The sequence below is a fragment of the Microtus ochrogaster genome, chromosome 8 (genome assembly GCF_000317375.1).
Source record: "Microtus ochrogaster isolate Prairie Vole_2 chromosome 8, MicOch1.0, whole genome shotgun sequence".
Classification (NCBI taxonomy): Eukaryota; Metazoa; Chordata; class Mammalia; order Rodentia; family Cricetidae; genus Microtus; species Microtus ochrogaster.
Genome location: NC_022015.1, coordinates 27,618,380 through 27,638,576, shown reverse-complemented (window position 1 = coordinate 27,638,576; position 20,197 = coordinate 27,618,380). Strand labels below are relative to the sequence as shown.

Genomic DNA, 20,197 nt, shown 5'->3' with positions numbered 1-20,197 from the left:
ATCCTAGAGAAGCTAAATAAGAAGGTGAATCCAAAGACAAACATATAGTCTCTTATTTTCTTTAACAGGAATAATCTCAGCATATAAACCAAGACCTGAGTATGTGTGTGTCTCTTTGTGTGCATATATAAATGTGTGCACGTGTGCTTGTCTCTGTGCATGTGTGTGTGTGTGTGTGTGCGCGCGCGCATGCGTGTGTGCAGGTTTCTCTGCCTTAGAGGGCAGTTGGTTAGTATGTACCTCCACACACATTCCTTTCCTCTGTGAACCACAGCAATTCGCACCTGCTAAGTGGTGAGGAACATCCCACTGTCCACAGCAGCCCAGCCCCATCCTTGGCAGAGAGCTGAAGGACAAACACGCCCCAGCAAGAGTGCTTCCCCCTTCCTGGTGATCTGGTTTTGGTTTTACTGGATGGTTTCCAACCCAATCTGGACCAGAGCACACAGCTGAAGGAGAGGGCAGGCATGTGTGCCGACTCCCTTTACTATGCAAGCACATGAAGAGGGCATGGAAGTTAAAGGGCATGTGATGAAAAGAAGATCTACTGTCCAGTACTATTCCCAGGACTCAATGAATGGTAGCTGTCAAAATTAGAATTTGTATTACTGTGTATGTGATGTGTATTATATCAGGCCAGGTACCTTGAATGAATGTAAACCAGGAAAATTGATGCCTTAGGATCACCTTAGAATGGATCCACCCACAAAGTAGCTAATCTGCTTCCTGCTTTCAAAGAATGGATATTGCAAAAATTATATATATATATATATATATATATATATATATATATATATATATATATATATGAGACAAGGTCTGTCAATGTAGCCCAGGCTATACTACAAGTCATAATCCTATCTCAGTTACCTAAATATTGGAGTTATAAACACATACCATGTTCACCAAAAACAAAAACACTTCATATTTAATGGGACTTTTCCTAGCCTGTATTTCGACCTACAAAAGTTAAATGTTCTTAAGAAATTTTAAATCATAGTAGGGTTCACAAAGTATCATGGGTGGAGGTACACACCTGCAGGAGAGGGTTTTACAACCTCTGGAAGCTGAGGCAGAGCTCTCCTGACACATGAGGGACATTCCAACTGATCATGTACAGTGTTCTTTCACAAAGACAGAATATCCTATCCAGAAAGCCAGTAAAACAAAATAAGTAGCCTGAATCCATTCTTCAGCACAATAAAAATAAAAGCTAATATTAAAGGAAAAACAGATTTTTACATGTTTTAAATCAATAATTGACACATAGTCTTTGGAAAACTCTGGAATGCTAGAGCTCAGAAGACTGATATGCTCTTATTCACGCCATAAGGTTCTAAAAAAGGCTTCTGCTCAGTTCATCCATATATGTAAAGAAACAAAATCAGGATGCACACATGCACACATGACATTAAAATAGGGATTATTTCCAGAGGGTAGAGAATTAGCAGGAAGGGGAGGAGACAAAGAGGGTAACAGGAAAGCAAATGGCATTCGAAACATGTGGCATACTTGAAAACCATATCACTGCGAAACTCATCACCTTCACAACAAACTTAATTTTAATAAAAAATAAAAATAAAAACAAGGATTTCTTGTCACACAGGCATGAAGCCACATGTTCAATCACAGCACAGAAAATGAAACAAAACAAAAAAAACACAGAAAACAAAAATAGGGCTGCAGTGGATGCAGCCAGACTAATAGAATGCCTTCCCTAGCATGCAAGAGGCTCTGAGTTCAAGCCCTAGCACCAAAGAAAATAAGACATAGTGGTTGGTGCTTGTCATCCCAGCATTTGCGAAGTGGAGAGTGGACAACCAGAAGCTTAAGGTCACCCTCTGTTCCATAGCAAATTCTTGGCTAGCCTGGGCTATGTGAGACTTCCTCTCAAAAAAAAAGTAGAGTAGGGCTGTCAGCCATGAAGGAAGGAGACCGAGGCCTTGCTGCTAGCAGCATAGCACAAGGAAGTAGAGTGTGAGAGTTAGTTCAATCTGTGACTAAACTAAGCGAGAAAAAGCAGCTGTCCTTGCAAACTTTGTATCTTTTTTCTTTTTGTAATATATGTCCCTGTGGGTGCACACATTTGAAGACAAGATCCCCAGCTAGTGGAAGTGTTTGGGAAGGATTAGGAAGAGTGCCCTTGTTGAAGGAGGTGTGGTTGTGGGGGTGGGCTGGAAGGCTTTAAAAGCCCATACCACACCTCCGCCTCTTTCTCTGCCTGCCTGCCAATCAGGATGTAAGATCTCAGCCCCTTTCCAGCCTGCTACCGTGCTTCCTGCCATGATAATCATGGACTAATCCTCTGAAACTATAAGCAAACCTCCAATTAAAAGCTTCATTTTATAAAAATTGCCCTAGGCCGGGCGGTGGTGGCACACACCTTTAATCCCAGCACTAGGGAGGCAGAGGCAGGCAGATCTCTGTGAGTTCAAGACCAGCCTGGTCTCCAAGAGCTAGTGCCAGGACAGGCTCCAAAGCTACAGAGAAACCCTGTTTCGAAAAACTAAAAAAATAAAAGTTGCCCTAGTCATGGTATCTCTTCAAGGCAATACAACAGTGACAAAGACACTCAGAACAGTTAGCATTGCCCATATGTGCATGGGTGTAGGGCATCATGGAGTACAGGAAAGCTGCCAGTGACCACACCCTCAGAGAATGACTGACTTTCTCCAGCTGCCAGTGACCACACCCTCAAACAATGACTGACTTTCTTCATCAGGTAACAATTTTTCAACAGATTCTCAGTAAGAGGTGAGGCCTGAGTAGCATCTCTTCAATTTCTAGGGTAACTTTGGCTGGCCCTTAATGCTACAAGCCCAGTCTTCCAGGCAGCACTGTTATGAAGTAACTAAATGCTTTCTGAATGGATTTGAGGCCTTCTCAATGGAGAGAACTGCAAGCCTAATATTGTAATTCTGGTCAAAAGTCCACAGCTGGGTGGTAACAGACTCTAGAACAGAACATTCCATTGCTATTGCTAAATGGTCATCCTGTCAAAGGGCCTTCTAAATGTGTATGTTTACAACAATAGAACTGGATTTAATTATAATAAATGAATTGCAAGTTCAAATGTTTAAAAGTGGTGTTTAATCTAGTTACTGCAAACAACTGTTAAGAATAATAAATTGTATTATACAATGAAAACTAAAGATCCAGGGTCTCTGACAGAGTAAGAATTTAGCATTTAAATTGTGCTATAAGTTACAACGCAATGAACTTCTCAGACTCAACATGGATAAAAGAATATAAAGCGTGGCATTAGTGGGTTTGAGATAGAATCCGCACGGCAATGACATTCTGGATAAAATATGTGACTGACTTACATTGTTTCCAACTACATTTGCTGAGGACTATGGAATTTAAAATGACACCCAAGGCTCACAGACTGCGCCTGCAGGAAGCACAGACTAAGTTTGTAAAGAAGCAGATGAGGAAGAGTTCATGTAGTTTTTTTGCTTTTATGAATGAGGTCTCCTCTGCTTCAAGGTCACAGCTCTCTCTGACCACTCACCCCATCACAGGAGAACCCAGGCCATCTTGGTACCTGTCAGCACCCACTGGAGGCATAGATACAGGAAACATAACTCTCCTATTTTTGCATTGCTATAGACCCACACTCCATACAAATTGCCATGGGGATGACACCACCCACCCTGCCACGCTCTCCCCTCACCATGTTCTGCAATGGTCACAGACTCCAATCATTAACATCTGCTCATCTGCAGCTATGAGGGCCAAAGCCAGGATGATTAATGCTCTGGTAATGGGCACAGAGTAAAAAATATTAATCTTTATAAAAGGTATTCAACGGGCATCATCGGCTTATAAATGTCCAAGCAGAATATTCGTCTATAACCCCATTACAGCTCTACATTAAAATAAGACACAAAAATGAGAATGAATTTGTCCATTTAAAGCATTCATTTTTATGAACACTGAGTAATGTGCTTCTTAATTTTTAGTTCGGTCACATTAAACAAATGATCCATAAAGTGCATTTAATAACCTTGTGTGTGTTGCATAGAACCAAAAGCCAGAATAACACTTTTAATGAGAATTAAACAGTAAGAGCCATATTAATGGGAAATGTGTGCTATTCATCTTTTATAGACAATCATCTTGTTTTCCTATCATTTAGGAACCCTGTGCCCAGGTTTCAATATGCTCAGATGATTTTCTCCATCTATGTGAGTCTTTAAGCTACTTTAAGAAGTAGCTCCAAGACTGTATCCATGCTAGACGGGGGTCACAGAAGCCATCTACTGATCTCCATATTGCACAGATGTGGGGAACAGGAACCTGGTGACAGACACAGTCAGCAACTGTACGGCTAAGCAAAAGCTGAGCCAGCATTAGCCACTGAACTCCCACGCCACAGAACTTGGTTATAAAAGACCCATGACTGTGCACATACATGTAGGCATGTATAAATGTCAAGGACAAAGCCATTTCCCCAAGAATCATTTTTAAGTAAGAAATTACGACACTGGGCACTGCCAGGTGAAAAAAAAATAGCCAGTAAGTCACCATTGCCCCTACAGCTTTCCTTTAGGAACGCTGTTTGCTGATCTGTGGGACTGAATCTCCAAAAGAACCCAGCCCAGCATTTCCCCTCCTGGCAGCTGGGCCGCACCTTGTAAAGTATTCTGGTCAGAACAGTGTCACTTGCCTGTGTGCTAAAAGAATCAGAAATGTGGCAATCTGTGATTCAGCCTTGAGGTACCTAGTGTCATGGGATCTTAATTGAGAGGATGACAGAGCAAGGGAGAGGCTCTGGAAATGGGAAGGGTGAGCAGAAAAGCATGGAGACTGTCAAACAAGGGGGAGCAAAAACTCAGTGAGCAATGTTGACTGCTACCCAAACGAATAACCGGAATCCCAGCCCCAAGGCCTACAAGGTAGAAAGAGAGAACTGATCCTCCCATGCAGTCCTCCGGACCCCGACATGCACACTCTGGCATGCATGTAGGTACACACATAGAATAATAAATAAACATTAAAAAGACATTTTAAAAACTAGTCAAATGTATGTTTCCAGTGTGTGGGCATGAGACCTTGGAGAGGAGAAGTCATGTTAAAAAGAGCACTGGGCAGAAGACACTCTTGGCTTTTGAGACTGGCAAGGTACAACAGGAAAGGTGAAGTTCTAGAAGAATCTCTGTAAGGTATGGCATCTCCTCTGGTAAACTGAATGAAAAGCCAACAGAAAGGCTATAAATGAGCCCCATGTCAATACATGAAAAGCACCATAGCCTGAAATAAAATGGCAGGAAAGGAAGACGGTCTACCATCTAAGTCAAGAGAAGCAGGTCATAGACGGGGCTTGGTGGTTTGACAAAGAATTCTATAATTGTGAAAGGCTGTGGAGGAGAATCTCAACACATGGAAGAGATGCAAAGAGATACAAGATACATGGTTTCCAGGGAACTGAGGAAGAAGGTGCTGCCAGCTGATCTAGTTGGCAGCCAAAGACACAGCACTTGGTCACAGGGGTTCTAAACACTCTTGGTGGCTCAACAGAAACAGAAGTATGTGTTAAAACAGGTGGGTGAAGGCAGGATGGTCTGTGCCATTGAAGGTAGATTTGCACAGTTGCTGTGGCCGGCTAAACTTATGGCAAAAAATCCTGGCAGATGCAGATTTGGGCTTTTCCCTGTCAAGGACATCATTTTATATAGTGACCACTAAACTCTCGGGACCTAGAAAGAATGAAGAGCTGTAGAGCTGAGGAATTAGCTTTTCAGGTACCTGGTGACAGCATGATTAGGTATGAGACAAATGGGGACAGCCTCTTCTTAGACTGTCCTTTTTATATCAGCACTAAACAGCAAAAACAGAAGCCTGCTCCGAGGTGAGCTCAAAGTAGAGTCAACAGTAGCTAATATTTAGATGAGTAACACCATAAGGTACTGTTAGTTCTAGCAATCTGATCACAAACTACAACCCTCCTACAGCCACCCCACAGAAAGAGAAGAGAAAAACTATCAAAACCCCATGAACATGAGAACAACACCGTATGATTTATTTACGCTTAATTTACAGACGTGTTCATTTATCGATTTGTTTGTACTATTTTTCCTTGCTCCGCATAGCATTGAAGTAAATTCAGCTTTCAGAGAGAATTACTCATGCAGTGGGCATGAAACAGTATAAGGAGTAGGGATGATGGATCTGAAACAAGTTGGAGCCTTAATCAGCACCATGGTGGTGGACAGCTCCCTGCCTAGGCGTTTGCTTACAGACAAGGTTTCTTATTTAACCCTCATGCCCTCCTCTGTAAATGGAGTCAATTAGTCTTTTCCGGTTCTACATTTTTATGTGGATGATGCTGAAGGCTCTCAGAGGGCTCAAACTGGCTAACCAAAAATCCTGAGCACTTGGTAGGTGATCAATAAATGATGGCTGACCTAAAATGGCATAATTAAGAAACTCCTGTATTCAGTAAGCTATTTCTAAAAGTGTTAACAAGTGGCCTCTGGACAAACACGTAAAATGAAAGACAGGAGAGACCTACAGAATGAGGGAAGAAAAAGGTACTACATAACAGATCAAGACTTAACGTTTCCTTGAGGCATTGTGGTGGGGGGGCACACAACATGGGAGAGAAAGCGATGGAATACAGCATTATTTAAAAGAGTTAGTCTTCAGGGTTCGCAGCTGGCAGCATTCATTAGCAGTCATCAGCACAGTTATCTAATTAAAGAGTTCCAGAATGCCGTATGAGTGGGACATTAAGTGACTGTGGCAAAATTAGCCCCAACCCCAATTTTTCCTCTGTGCATAACATCTATCAAGTTAACAAAACTACTTGAGAATAGCTTGGGGTTTAAGATCTGGTTTTTCACAGTAGAAAAACTCAAGAAATATTGTTTTGATTTGTTGATGGATCAAAGCATTAAAACAACATATTTTATTACAGTTCTGCATGAAACAGCTTCTCATGTGTATGAGCTAAAGAAACAGAAATTGATGAACAGGGCAATTTTTATAGAGAGATGCTTTCTGCGTAGGGTCTGGCTAGTGTGAAGAAACTGTGGCTTCAGTACTTCCTAATACCAAAATCCTGAGAGGTGCATGGGCATCGCCCAAGGCCTTAGAAAGGCTGCTGTAACTAATGTTCCTGCCATTAGCAAAGAGTTTTACTCCGTTTGATCACTGGGAGAATTATTCACCTTGGAAAGAAGAATGAAACACATCATTTAAAGTCCTTCGCCCTGAATTTTAAAGAGGCTTCCTATTATTCAAAACTGAGGATAAATGAGTTTCCACAGGGCAGGTGAGCCCTGCTGGAAAAGGGGTCTGCCCTTCGTTTGATCAAAGTGCCTCTGATAAAAGACACTTGACAACAAACAACTTGGAGAGGAAAGGGCTTACCTTCCTCTACTTACAGGCCACAGCCCATCATTGGGGCCTATCAGGGCAGGGACAGAAAGGAGGCCCCTGAAGATAGGATGGCATGCTATTCCACTTAGCATCACTTCTGACCAGGAACACATTTATAGTCCAGGGAATACATCAGGGACCAGAGGATGCTGCTTGTTAACTGGCTCTTACTCAGGTTTATTTCTCCACTCACACTTAGCTAGCATTCTTAGAAAGCCCGTGCTGGCCACAGCAAACTGGACACTCCCGATTCAATTACTAAAGGTGATAACCCTCCATTAACAGAACCACAGGCCTTTCTGATATAGGCAACTCCTGACTCAAGGCTTTTCTCTCAGTTGACTTTGGGTTGTATCAAATTAATAATTATAGCTGACTAGGACATGGAAGGAAGGAGTATAAGATGGCCAGGGTTTGAAAGAATGGCTCCTTCTTCCTTCTCCTCATAGTAAAGAGTCCAGTCACCAGGAAGGCAATAGCCACAGTCTGTCAAAGAATAGCAGGTCTATAAAATGATCATCCACCAGGGTATTAAAACACTACCAAGACCAAGACTTGCTACCACACTACACAGATACCATCCAATCCCATACTCCCCTCTAAAATCAACTAAGCACACACAAGGAAAAGCACGTAGCAAGCTGTGGAAAGGAAACCTGTCAATCGCCTAGCCCATTGTAAGGGTGGGAACAAGAAAAGACCATGTCTAGAAAAACAAGGAAGCTATTCCATGTTAATCAGAACAAACTTCCCCAGGGTCTAGGATCCAGAAGAGAAGGCACATGTGGACAAGGAGAATGTTCTGAAGGGAAACCCCCTTCCCTCAAAGGTCTCCTATAAGCAAAGGGACTTCTTGTGACTAGCCTACAAGGTGATGATGGTCAGGTAGGACTCAATTTACCCCAATTTCCATGCCATAGAGGTAAAACAATTTTGTGGGCCCAAATCCTATACTCGGTGTTCTCGTGCTTAATTTAATTACCCCACAACTTTTCATCTCTATAACAGGATTTAAGCTTTAATTTCCCCAGCTTTCGTCAGATAAGTGGGCAACAACATAATCACATGGAAACAAAGCGACAAATGCACAAATTATGAGATGTCAACCTTCCTTCTCTTTGTATCTTGCTTTGAGAATCTGCTCGCTCCACACCACAGATGATATCCAAGAGTCATCATTCTGCACGGCACATAATCTGTTTAGCCAGCTTTCAAGTAGGCAAGTCACATCGGAGCCCAGGCTCGGAAGCCATTACCACCCATTCAGTGGTTCTCATGCACAGCATGCCAATGAGCCCGAAGCCCTTCACCTCAGCAGAGGAGCAAAAACAGGACATCGGAGGCAGATGGATGAGGATGGATGGGGGATAGCAGCACAGGGACTGGGATCTAGCCTCAGTCAGGAACACTGTCATGCACTGAGGAACTGCTACCTATGCAATTGCAGAGACTTGGATTCACTTCAGAGTCTGATTATTGTTGTGTAATGGGAGTATATGTGTATATATTCTAGCTTTCTCTCCACTCTTCTATATTCTGGTAATGTCCTCCCTTTATTCCAGATGAACATAGGCAGATCCATCCTCCCCCCTGTGGCTGGACACCATGCAATCCTAAAACCAGAATAGAATACAATAGAGAAGAAGGCTAGCCTCTGAGCAGAGGGAAGTTGACACTGTCCTCGGGTGAGGCAGTTTCATAGAGGCTGGGGTCAAGCACGAACTTTCTGTGCCAAATGACCCGTTTCCTCTTGTAGCCCAATAAACCCCCGCTGAGTACATCTTCTCTCTCCCTGTCTGCAAATGGGAAAAGTGATGAGAGAAATCAGAAACAGCCAGTGTGCCACCAGCCTGAGCCCACAGGAACCAGAGTCCAGTGTAATCAGAGTGCAGAACTCCCGGAGGTGAGGCAGGATTCTTGTTGCTATGTACTGTCCAGTTATCACCCACATGCATAGTGACCATAGCAATGGGCCAAACTCAAACTCCTGGAAACACAACCCACTGACTACCTGCACAAGCATGTTCCTTGCCCTCAAAGACCCCAGACAATGAGACAGTGCTCATATATTTCGCATAAAATAACTTAGCTGAAACTAGCACCGAATCCAATTCCTGACTAGCAAGAGATAATCTGCAACCCCTGGAAAGTGTAAAATCTATAAATATGGCCACCATTCCGAGAAACCTGAAACACATCCTTTTTCCCAAAGAACAATCCTTATTAACGCCTAAACTAAATAATTTTCTTGTTCTCAGCTACGTTGAGACCTGGAGACAATTTATTTCATGGTGTGAGGCAACAGAGGCTGATACGTAGCCCTGGAGCTCTCACTGACCCCAAGGATTCCATCCCTAGTGCACCAGGAGCACAGCAAACACAGCAGTCCACAACAATGTAAACATTCCATAGCACAGACAGCAAAGCCAACTTCTACAAAGGTCTAAGGAGCAGGACCCAAGAAAGACAAGAGAGAACGAAAACCACAGCTCCCATATCTCATCTGAAAATGACTTGAATTTAAATATTGATACAAATGTGGCATGGACTACTTTATAAAAGTAATGGCATCTTTGTGAGAATAGACCAACCAGAGGATTTCAGCTGTTCATCTTTCCTGACAGGAAGAGAAGATAGCAGTTGGCTGCTCAGGAAAAGGTCAGAGCCAGCAAATGAGAAAGACGCCTTCTTTGTTATCCCAAACCCAACCCAAAGTCTATACACAGGGGGATTTTCATATTACTCAAAGCATTCTAAAAGGCTTGGAGGCAGCCACTCCAAGTTCAGGACACATTCAAGAAGTTTATTACAACACAGATGACAGATGCTGATTGGCTGTAAAATGAGAAGGTCCAGACTGATGTTGTCTTGGCCTATGATCATTTTGGATTTTACATTCTTGACACATGTCATTATCAGACTGGGTACAACTTGCTACGGACATCAATGTTCTGTTACGGACAGGGCTGGAGAGGTGGATCATTCAGTAAAGTGACTGCTTTGCCGGTGTGAGGATCCAGCACCCACATAAAACACTGGTCATGGTCACATATACCTAACCTGCCAATCCCAGAACTGGGAAAACAGAGGCAGGAAGCTACCTGGGGGGGTCAGTGAACAATATAATGGAAGAAACAAGTTCCAAGTTCAGTGAGAGACTGACTGCCTCAAAAAACAAGGTTGAGGGTGATGGAGGGAGGCATCTAATGTTGATGCCTGGCCTTTACACTCATATATACAGATTCACATGCACACACACAGACAGAGAGAGACAGAGAAACACACAGAGAGAAACAGAGAGAGACAGAGTCAAATTATGAAATTATACTTTAAAAGATGGATTATTTGAAAGGGTAATAATATTAACTCATTGTGAATTTATTTATATGTTGCTTGGTTCAAAGTGGACTCAAGACAGTGTCTAAAAACCAGAGCGGAAAGAAATAGTGCAGCCAAATGGAAGACATGTAGTAAGCCAACAGCCAACAGCCAGGCTGAGATGAGCAGCAGCCATGAGCGGCAGCGTCCTATTCAAACTTCCTAGTACCTGAAGAAAGAGACTAAGTTTCAGAGAGGTGGAGGGTTTCCCCTGAAACATATCCCCAGGAGAAATTCTGCTTTAAATATTTTGCACTGAAGATTGCATGTTTAGGCACTTATTCAGCTCGAGCCACATTTGCATGCACAAATTTTGCAATAAAAATCTCAAAAGACATGTAAATAAGGTCTTCCTCCCACTGACACTCAGGGAAGGTCGAGGACAGTTCACTGGTAATTTACAGAGTGCTCCTCATTCATTGACCTTTGACACTCACGGGTTGTGTGGAAAACAGGAGCTGTGGGAAGCAGAATGGAAATGTTCACGTCGATGAAAACCCGAAGAAAACAAATGAAGCCAGGAGGGTATGAAGGAAGGGATTTTAGGCATGGTTGCTCGATACCTGTGGCTGGGAGATAGCCCATGAAGCAAAAAAACTTGCTATACAAGCATGAAGACCTGGGTGAAATACTCCAAAACCCACACTAAAAACCCGCATATAGGATCATGGTATTTTAGCCTGGCAGTGGTAGGGAAGGGTGGATCCCTAGGGCCTGCTAACCAGCCAATCTAGACAGATCAGCAAGATCTAGGCCAGCAAGAAAATCTGCTTAAAAAGACAAAGTAGACAGTATCATAAGAAATAGCATCTGAGGTTGACCTATGGTCTCCACAGACATTCGTAGACATGAACATATATACCTGCACACACACACACACACACACACACACACACACACACACACACACACACTTACCCACGCACACGTTGACTGTCTGATGTTAACTATCACAAAACACTTTGAAGAGGCTACTGCAAATATACAAAGACCCGTGAGCAAAGGTGGGTCAAAGTAATTCACCTGGCAACAGCTTTGGGCAGAATTTAGTCCAAACCTACTAATACAGACCCAGAATTCCTGGGAATAGTTTGGAATAGGTTCCCATGGCCCCTGCACACTGTAGTCCAGCAGGGATTTCTCCTTCCCTTTTTAACATAACTGAGCTTAACGTATCACCTTAGAGCCTTTTTATGGTAAAATCTCTTTTGGTTCCAAATATTTGATTCTCTTTAGAGACAGGTTCTTGGTGTGATGCCCAAGCTGGTCTCACGTCTGCAACAATTCTCTTGAATCAGTTAACTACGTGCTATAACATTTTTGTTTGATCCACATACATATTTTAAAAATTCCTGCGAGTCCTCCTAAGATTCTTCTTATACTGTGATTTCAGGATTCATTCATGAAGGATTTAAAATGTGTCCATCTTTCTGTTTCCCCTGCCAATTTTCAATTATGGTTCTTTCATACGTGTGCATGTTGACTTTTATCTACTTTCTATAAATTTCTGTGTATTCATTTGTTTGCAAAGTCTCTCACATAGCCAACAAGGGCTAAAACTCGCTATGTAGCTAAGAATAACCTTGAACTCATAGTGCAACTTCCTCTACCTGCCAAGTGATACGAATTACAGAAGCATGCCACACATCTGGCGAAATAATTTTATTATTCAATGTTGCCTGAAACTTTTTTTTTTATTTCAGTTAGTCCTAAGTAAAATACAGGTTCTTGAACTCTGAGACTGCAAGAGTGAAGAGTAAGGAAAGGGTTGCTGAGAAAAGATCCTTTATAATCCAAGTTATTCTGGGGTCAGCCTGACCAGATAATGCTGTTCCGAGACAGCCAGCGAAAGTCTCTAAATTCAACCATATAATGGGCCAACCTAGTTCCATATTATATCCATTAATATAACGCAGACTCAAATCTATAAACGGTGTGTTGTTTTCTGTATTTCTCTGCCTTACCAAATTGTTGGTAAGTTAAAAATAAAGTTTTCTTCTGGACTATTCGCAAGCACACTTTAATGGCCAGGCAGGGTTATGTTGACCTCTGTTCAAGGTTTATGGTCATAAACAGACCAAGGACAATGCTTCAAGCCCACAGTCCCAGCACGGAAACTGACTTCAAGGCCAGCCTGGGATGCATTAAGACCCTGTCTTAGAAACCAAAAGGCACAAGTATAAGTGTGATGGAGGAAAAAATACACAGAAGAGAAGATATCAGTGTCCAGTCCTCTTCTAGAATGTTTTCTTGATTACATTAATCGATATGGGCAGGAACAAGAGTGTGAGAGTGGAGACAAGGAGCTGAGCTCTCTCGCTCGCGTTCACTAAACTTTTCTACTGGCTGTGGATGAGATGCAGTCAGCTCCTTCAAACTCCCAATGTCCCAAATTCCCTACCATGAGGGACCATAACCTGGATTCCTGAGCTCAACAAATCTTTTCTCCTTAAGCTGGCTTACTCAGAGTATTGTACCACGGCAACAGAAAAGAAACTAAAACATTGGGTTCATTAACAAATACGTTTTTATAAGTTAGGGGCATAAGAAAATCAATTTTTCTGTCTAACTTCTTGCTATAGTGTTATAATAGGGAGCTTCGGGCTGCGTCCCTGGCACCCAGCCGCCCACATGGCTAGCTTATGCCCCGAAATAACAACATACAAACTGTATTCATTTAAGCACTGCTTGGCCCATTAGTTCCAGCCTCTTATTGGTTAGCTCTTACATATTAATCTAACCCATTTCTAATAATCTGTGTACCCCCACGAGCTGGCTTACCAGGGAAGATCTTAACCTGTGTCTGTCTGGAGTGGGAGAATCATGGCGACTCCTTGACTGGGCTTCTTTCTCCCAGCATTCTGTTCTGTTTACTCCGCCTACCTAATTTTATGTCCTATTAAAGGGCCAAAGCAGTCTCTTTATTTAACCAATGAAATTAACACAAAACAGAAGACTCTCCCCCATCACTATAGGTTATGAAGAGTGGAAAAATTCTGGTTCACATATGTAACTACATATAAAAGAATACAAAAGAGGCATATTTTAACTACTGAGAAAGGGACAATTTTTATATAAATCTGAACATTTTGAGGAATACTATAATTTATAAATTTAAGAAAGGAAAACAGGAATTTTTGAGATAGAAGCAAAGAAAGTTAGACCTACAAGTAAAATAATATATTTTGGTTCAAAGAGATGAAAAGATTTTTTTGGATGAAAAAGATTTTTTAGTGAAAATTTAAACCTTTTTCTACAAAAGGAGAAAGGCTGGACTGCTCTACATAGGGAGAAAAAAAAAGATGGTAAAAAGGATTTATTCAAACTGCAGAAAGTCTACGGAAGGTCAAGTGGTGGTGGCGCACACCTTTACTCCCAGCATTCAGGAGGCAGAGGCAAAAGGATCTCTGAGTTCCATTACAGCCTGGTCTTCATAGGGAATGCCAAGACATTCAGGCCTACACACAGAGACCCTGCCTCAAAAAAGGAAAAAAGAACACAAAAAGTCTAAGGAAATCTTAATTTGTGAAAAGTGAATTGTATAAAAAAAAATTTTTGGTGACATCTAGGTAACTAATTTATTTAAACCACACATAAAATCATTTTAAAAATTACACATTGACAAACTAACATTTAAAAGAAAATTCAGTTCTGAGTATTTAAACCAACAAGCTTCCTTGATACAGATCTGCCCAAAGTTTTTTGTTTTATAAAGATGATTTCCAGTATCTCTATTATACTTTTGATTAAAACATGAACTCCGATCCACCACCTCCAGCCCCGGAACACAGGGGGTTTCTCTGTGTAACAATCCTGGCTGTCCTGGAACTCACTTTGTAGACTGGGCTAGTCTGGAACTCACAGAGATCCTCCTGTCTCTGGCTCCAGAGGCTTAAGATTAAAGGTGTGTGCCACCACCGTCAGGCTAAAACATGGAATCTTAAGAGCGTCTGTAAGTGGCCTTTGCTGCTGCTGTGTTGTTCTGTGTGTATGGCTGGTTGGCTGGCTGGCTCTGTTTGGTGTTTGGTTGTTTATGTGGACGTCATCCCACTCACTGTAATCCAGACTGGCCTAGAATGCAGATGTCTGGATGTGGGTGTCAGTCCTTCTGCCTCAGCCTCCAGAGGGCTAGGATGATAGGCATGGGCAAAAGTGGAGGCTTAATAACTATATATTTCTTTTAAAGTCTTTTGAGTGATTATTTTAGAACTCTGGCTAAATAAACGACTATTACTTTTCCAAGATGCTTGATATTTATTTTTAATGCAAATGTTCTAAAGATCATATAAGATTTATAAAAGCCTGAAAGTCCTGGTGTGAGGCTGTCAGTCATGACCATTATCTTAAAATGATATGTATGATATGTGCAATAAAAATAACTAAACCATGTCAATTGCCAAACTCTCATCAAACTTTAAACTACGATTATTATGTCTTTTTTCACCCATAGTTTTGATTCATCTCTGAACCTGCAGGGCAGGGGTGGGAGGGCTCCTAACAGAACTTCCCAGGAACGATAAGCTATATAATTTGGGGCTAGTTTTGCTTTGACCATCTTTGGTTAAAATTAGTATAATCTGAAAGACAGACATCATGCTTCCAAGTTCAAACTGCCACGAAAAGTGGGATTTGCTTTGTTCAGGTGGATGTTGTTTTGTATTTCCTACTAACTCTGAACCTGCTGTGTGACACCAAGCTGTAGAATCACCTAAAAGGACAACCCAGCCCATTCCCCATGCTCTAGCACCTGCAGGATAGGCAGGCCGAACTTAACCAAGGATCCCAAGGAAGGCGCAACTGAGACTGGCACCTAAGCTTCTGTCTTGCTCAAGTGTGGCTGATAGGAGTATGACCCTGACTGTACATCACCAGTCACTTTTGCCTTGATATGGTTGAGATGTCCACCCCAGCAGTGACAGATAGCCAGATTCTAAATACATTGATCAACAATATTTCTAGAAGGAAAAAAAAAGCCAGAAGGAGGTGAACATTTTTAGAATCAAAATAGAATCAACTGTCAATTCGATCCAAAAACAAGAAAATAAAACCAGAAAGGAAGGAAGGAGGTATTTATGGATGAGACTGCCTTATGCTGACTGTGATGGAACCTTCCAGGAGCCTGCACAGAGGCCAGCACACCTTCACACAGAAGTCCTTCCCCAAACATATCTCCACACTTGTCAAAGCCAGCAGAGAAGCCACTAGTACAACTCACTGTAGCCAGGGGCAATATTTTTTTTCCAAATACCTCCTGTGATTTTCTTGGTGTTTATGTTCAAGCATTTACCTCTTTGAACACTTACACCACTTATAGTGGGCGTACAGTCCTACTGCAGTATTCCTAAAATCCCCAGATAAGTTACATAATCCAGACAAGAACGGGGAGGCTACCTCTGTTCGGTCGAGAACACAAATTCACTCAGTGAAGATATCGCTGATGGCATTGCTGATGCCTGGGGAAGCCGTGCTGTGTGAGTGGGGTGGTATATGCTAGGAATAGAAAAGGAGACCTAGAAGGATGGGGGGCAGGGCGGCATAGGGCTTGAGGGGTCTGATGGCAAGTGTTAACTATCAAATTCAGGACCTAAAATCACCTGGGAGACAAGAATTAAAGCCACCTATGAGGGGACTATGTTGATTGGGTTAAATGAGATGGAAAAACCCACACCCCGTTCTCTGGACTTGTCCTAGGTTACACGAAGGGAAAGAAATGAGCTGTGTCCCAGAACTCGTTCATCTCTGCTTCCTCACTATGGATACAACATCACCAGTTGCGTCAAGCTCTCCACCAGAGAGGACTGGAACCTTGAACCATCATTAAGATGAACGCTTTCTCATCTATGTTGCTTTGGTTAAGGCGTTTTATCTCAGCAACAAGAAAAGGAGGGGCGCCAGGTGCCTGTGGGAGTGGTGGGAGGGGCAGAGGACTGTGGGTGGAATATGTCGGAGCTTGGGGCTAATGAAGGGAGAATGCAGATATATATGGGGAAGGTGTTGGCACATTTCACCAATAATGAACCTAATAGGACTTAAATATAAATTGGGACAGGGACGTATTTGTTCTGGCTTCAGTAGTCGTCACCACGACACCTGCTTGCAAGGTCCCCAACCTTCTAAGCAGCTTTCTATGGGCCCATGGTATCTAATAGCTTTTGAAGACACCTGGGCAATCACACCATTCAAGACCCAGACCTTGACTAAAAGCCTGGATGATGGGAAACAGAACTAAGAGCTCAATTGACAGCATGTGATTCCAGTTTTAGACAATAGGGACTTTATAAATAAAACTAAGGGATTCCACCCCAGAGAGGAGCGAGAGGGAAGGCGCTTCAGAAAGCCACCCACATTTGGTCTCACCTTTTAGGGGAGAGAGGGTGGAGAACTCCCACCCTGATAAAGGATCAACACTCTTTTCCCCCTCCATACAAGTACACATTCCAGTGCATTCTTAAGAGTGAAATCAGAAAAGACAACTAAAACCAGCCAAGGCACACAGCAGCACAGGGGCTGAGACAGGAGCACTGAGCTCCTGGTTGGGTTCAGCAGGACAAACTCAGAGGGTACTTCCCTTCCAGAGCTGCTCCATCCCCAACAGAGCCCAAGGAGAAGAAGAAACAGCGCTGTGCCTGGGGAGATAGGAAAAGAATGGAGCCCCCAAACGCCTGGTCACAAACAGAAGAGAATAAATCTGTGTTACACAGGCAGGCTGTCACCCAGTAGACCTCAAGTCGGCTCCCATAAATGAGGGCGGTTAGAGATTATGCAAAGGTTCTGAGCTTTCAATAAAATTGCTTGGCAGGTGTAAAATATTAATTCAATCTGTCCAAATAGAAAATGATTAGCCAAAAGGATGGAGAAGCTAATGAAGAGGAATAGAGGGTTCCTTGGGACGCCGGCGTCTTTAGGGCCCTACTGACTCTGATCAGAATTTGAGGAAACCCTGTCAAAAACCAGAAGTTAGGATAGGATAGAGCCATTACTTCTAAATTTAAAGAAAACTAGATATTTTTCCCCCTTGCAATCATCTCAAGGATGTTAAGTGATTGCCTCCCCAGGACAGACAATCGCACATTTTAAGAGCTACAATGTATGCTGATTGTACAGGGCTCTGATGTGCTCCCAAATTACAACTCGTTTTCACCTCCACTCTCAACGTCCTATTACCTAGCTGGTGCGACACTTGCCATTCTCTCGAAAGGGCTGAGCTCTGCCTAGAGTGAACGACTGAGCTCTTTTAATTGCAAGCCACCTCTCTTCCTTAGGGCTGACTAAGAGAACTGCCTGAACAACCAGACGATTTCCGAATTCCCAGGGATCCACTCACCGTGCTGAGTGAAGAGGTCACTGTGAACAATCTCAATCAAGCAGTAGAGCTTCTGGACAGTCAGCAAGCCCGCAGGAACATTCAGGATGAATTCCGTGAACATTTTGCTATGAGGAGAAATGCAAGTGACATGGTTCAGAAGCATAACCAGCCCCAGAACCCCATGCTGTCCCCGAGGTGGTGCAGATTCATCAGGGTAGAGAATGGCCCCGAAATGTCAAGACCAAGCTTGACAAAGGCCTTAACAAAATCTAGGCCTGAATCTTACCCTGGGAATCTATGTTTTAAAGCCCTGGGTGGCTACTATTCAAATTACATACAGTGCTAAGTGCTGGTAAGGATGTAAAGAAATTAGATCCTTCAGGCTATATTGGTAGGAAAGGAAAGGGGTATGGTCACTTGAGAATTTCCTGAAAATGTAAAAACACATTACCATATGTTGTATATTATATAATGTACAATGTACACATATATACAAAACTTGTATATGACTTAAAGTGGCATTATTTATACTACTCAGAAAAAAAGAAACTGCCCAAATATCTTAGCATATTCGACAATGGTGAAAACCTGGACACAATCAGTTAGGGGCATGTTCTCTGTAATCAAAAAGACTGATTCTGAGCCACTAGCCAGCTTAGTTACCAAGGACAAACTAATCTAGGGTCATATCAAGCCAGTGCTCTACATTGTCACAGAGTCTGACTGACTGACTGTATGAGGTCTACTCTGTATGAAAGAGAACCTAGCAGGTGTATGTTGTAGCCAAAATAAATGATGGGCCAGCACAGGATGGTATGCCATGAAAGTGACTCCTAATTGCTGTGGAGAAGAAGATATTAGATCAAGAAAACAAAATACCTTAATTTCAGAATCTGACCGTGAAGAAACAATGCTTACCTGAAGCATGCGTGTGTGTGATTTTAGTATCGTTTGTAAAATTGGTATAGAACACATTAATAATGAGGCACGTGTAGGCACTGAGCAGAGGATGAAGGGAGGTGAGCCAGGGGAAACAGGTCTTCCTCAGAGCTCCAAGCAAATGGTAAAACTGTCCATCACAAGCAGGAATGATGTCCCTCCACTGGCTCACAAGGACAGGCCTGGCTATGGTTCTGGATTCTACCAGACAAGCTTCTCCATTTCCTCTCGCTGTCTCCACCCCTGGGCATCACAAATATCTATTGGAATCCCTTGAGGGCTAATGGAAGCCAGGCACTAGGTAGCCATGTCTAACTAAGAAGATTCAGGAAGAGCTCAGGGCCAAGTACAGGGGCCATGGGTGCTGCTGGTACAGGGGCCACCCTTAAAAACCACCCTCCAAGAAAAGGACTTTGGAGACTGGACAAACCTGGGTCACAAAGGTTTCTCTTTCATCATAAGGAGCCTGCTAAGCTAGAACCCAACTGTCAGGGTCCTGGAAGCAGAAAATAAGTGTGTCCCTGATGGACTCTAAATCTCAGGCAAATCATAGAGAGTGTTGTCCAGGAACCCCTTGTCCTTCAATTTCAAGACATTAATGGCTTCGGGTGGATATAAAGTGAAGGAAAAATGGTCCCTCAGGGACAAATGTCCTCTCATGGATATTTGGAGGGTCTGGTTAGCAGAAATGGTGCCATTTCCTGTGCATAGTTCATTGTGTCAAACCTCAAACAAACATAAAGCAGAGATGTACTGGGCTGCTGCGCTCACACGTGGGATCAAAGGCAAAATGCCCATCAAAGCACTTGACAGAAAGCCATGCAATCCGCAGATTACAGAGCATAGAACACTGAAAGGGGGCATATACCAAGAAGGGAAATCTGGTCCCGAGACTAATATTCCACTCTGAATGACCAGTGACAATCTCCTCAGAGGGTTCATCATCACCGTCATCATAATCCTCCTCCTCATTGTCATCATCATACACAGCAACTTCTGACCACCACCATCATCATCACCATAGCAGATGGCAACTTTGACCCTGATGCCTGTGGCTCAGAGCCCAATACTTAGGACTGATTCAGGAGGATTCAGGGAGAGAAAGTGCCATGGTATAATAAAGCAGTGCTACCAAGAGAAGAAAGGTCCCATATAAGAAATGAAAGAGAGAGAGAGAGAGAGAGAGAG

General features: G+C 42.7%; 1 protein-coding gene across 2 annotated transcripts in view; it reads right to left on the bottom strand.

Moving 5' to 3' along the window:
* Dock1 (dedicator of cytokinesis 1) overlaps window positions 1–20,197 on the bottom strand; it is a 503,376-nt gene that overhangs the window by 306,528 nt on the left and 176,651 nt on the right. For both annotated transcript variants that reach the window (XM_013347890.2, XM_005351416.3), the window contains exon 25: window positions 18,089–18,195. In XM_013347890.2, coding sequence (XP_013203344.1) covers window positions 18,089–18,195 — 107 coding nt within the window. The remainder of the gene's footprint in view (window positions 1–18,088; window positions 18,196–20,197) is intronic.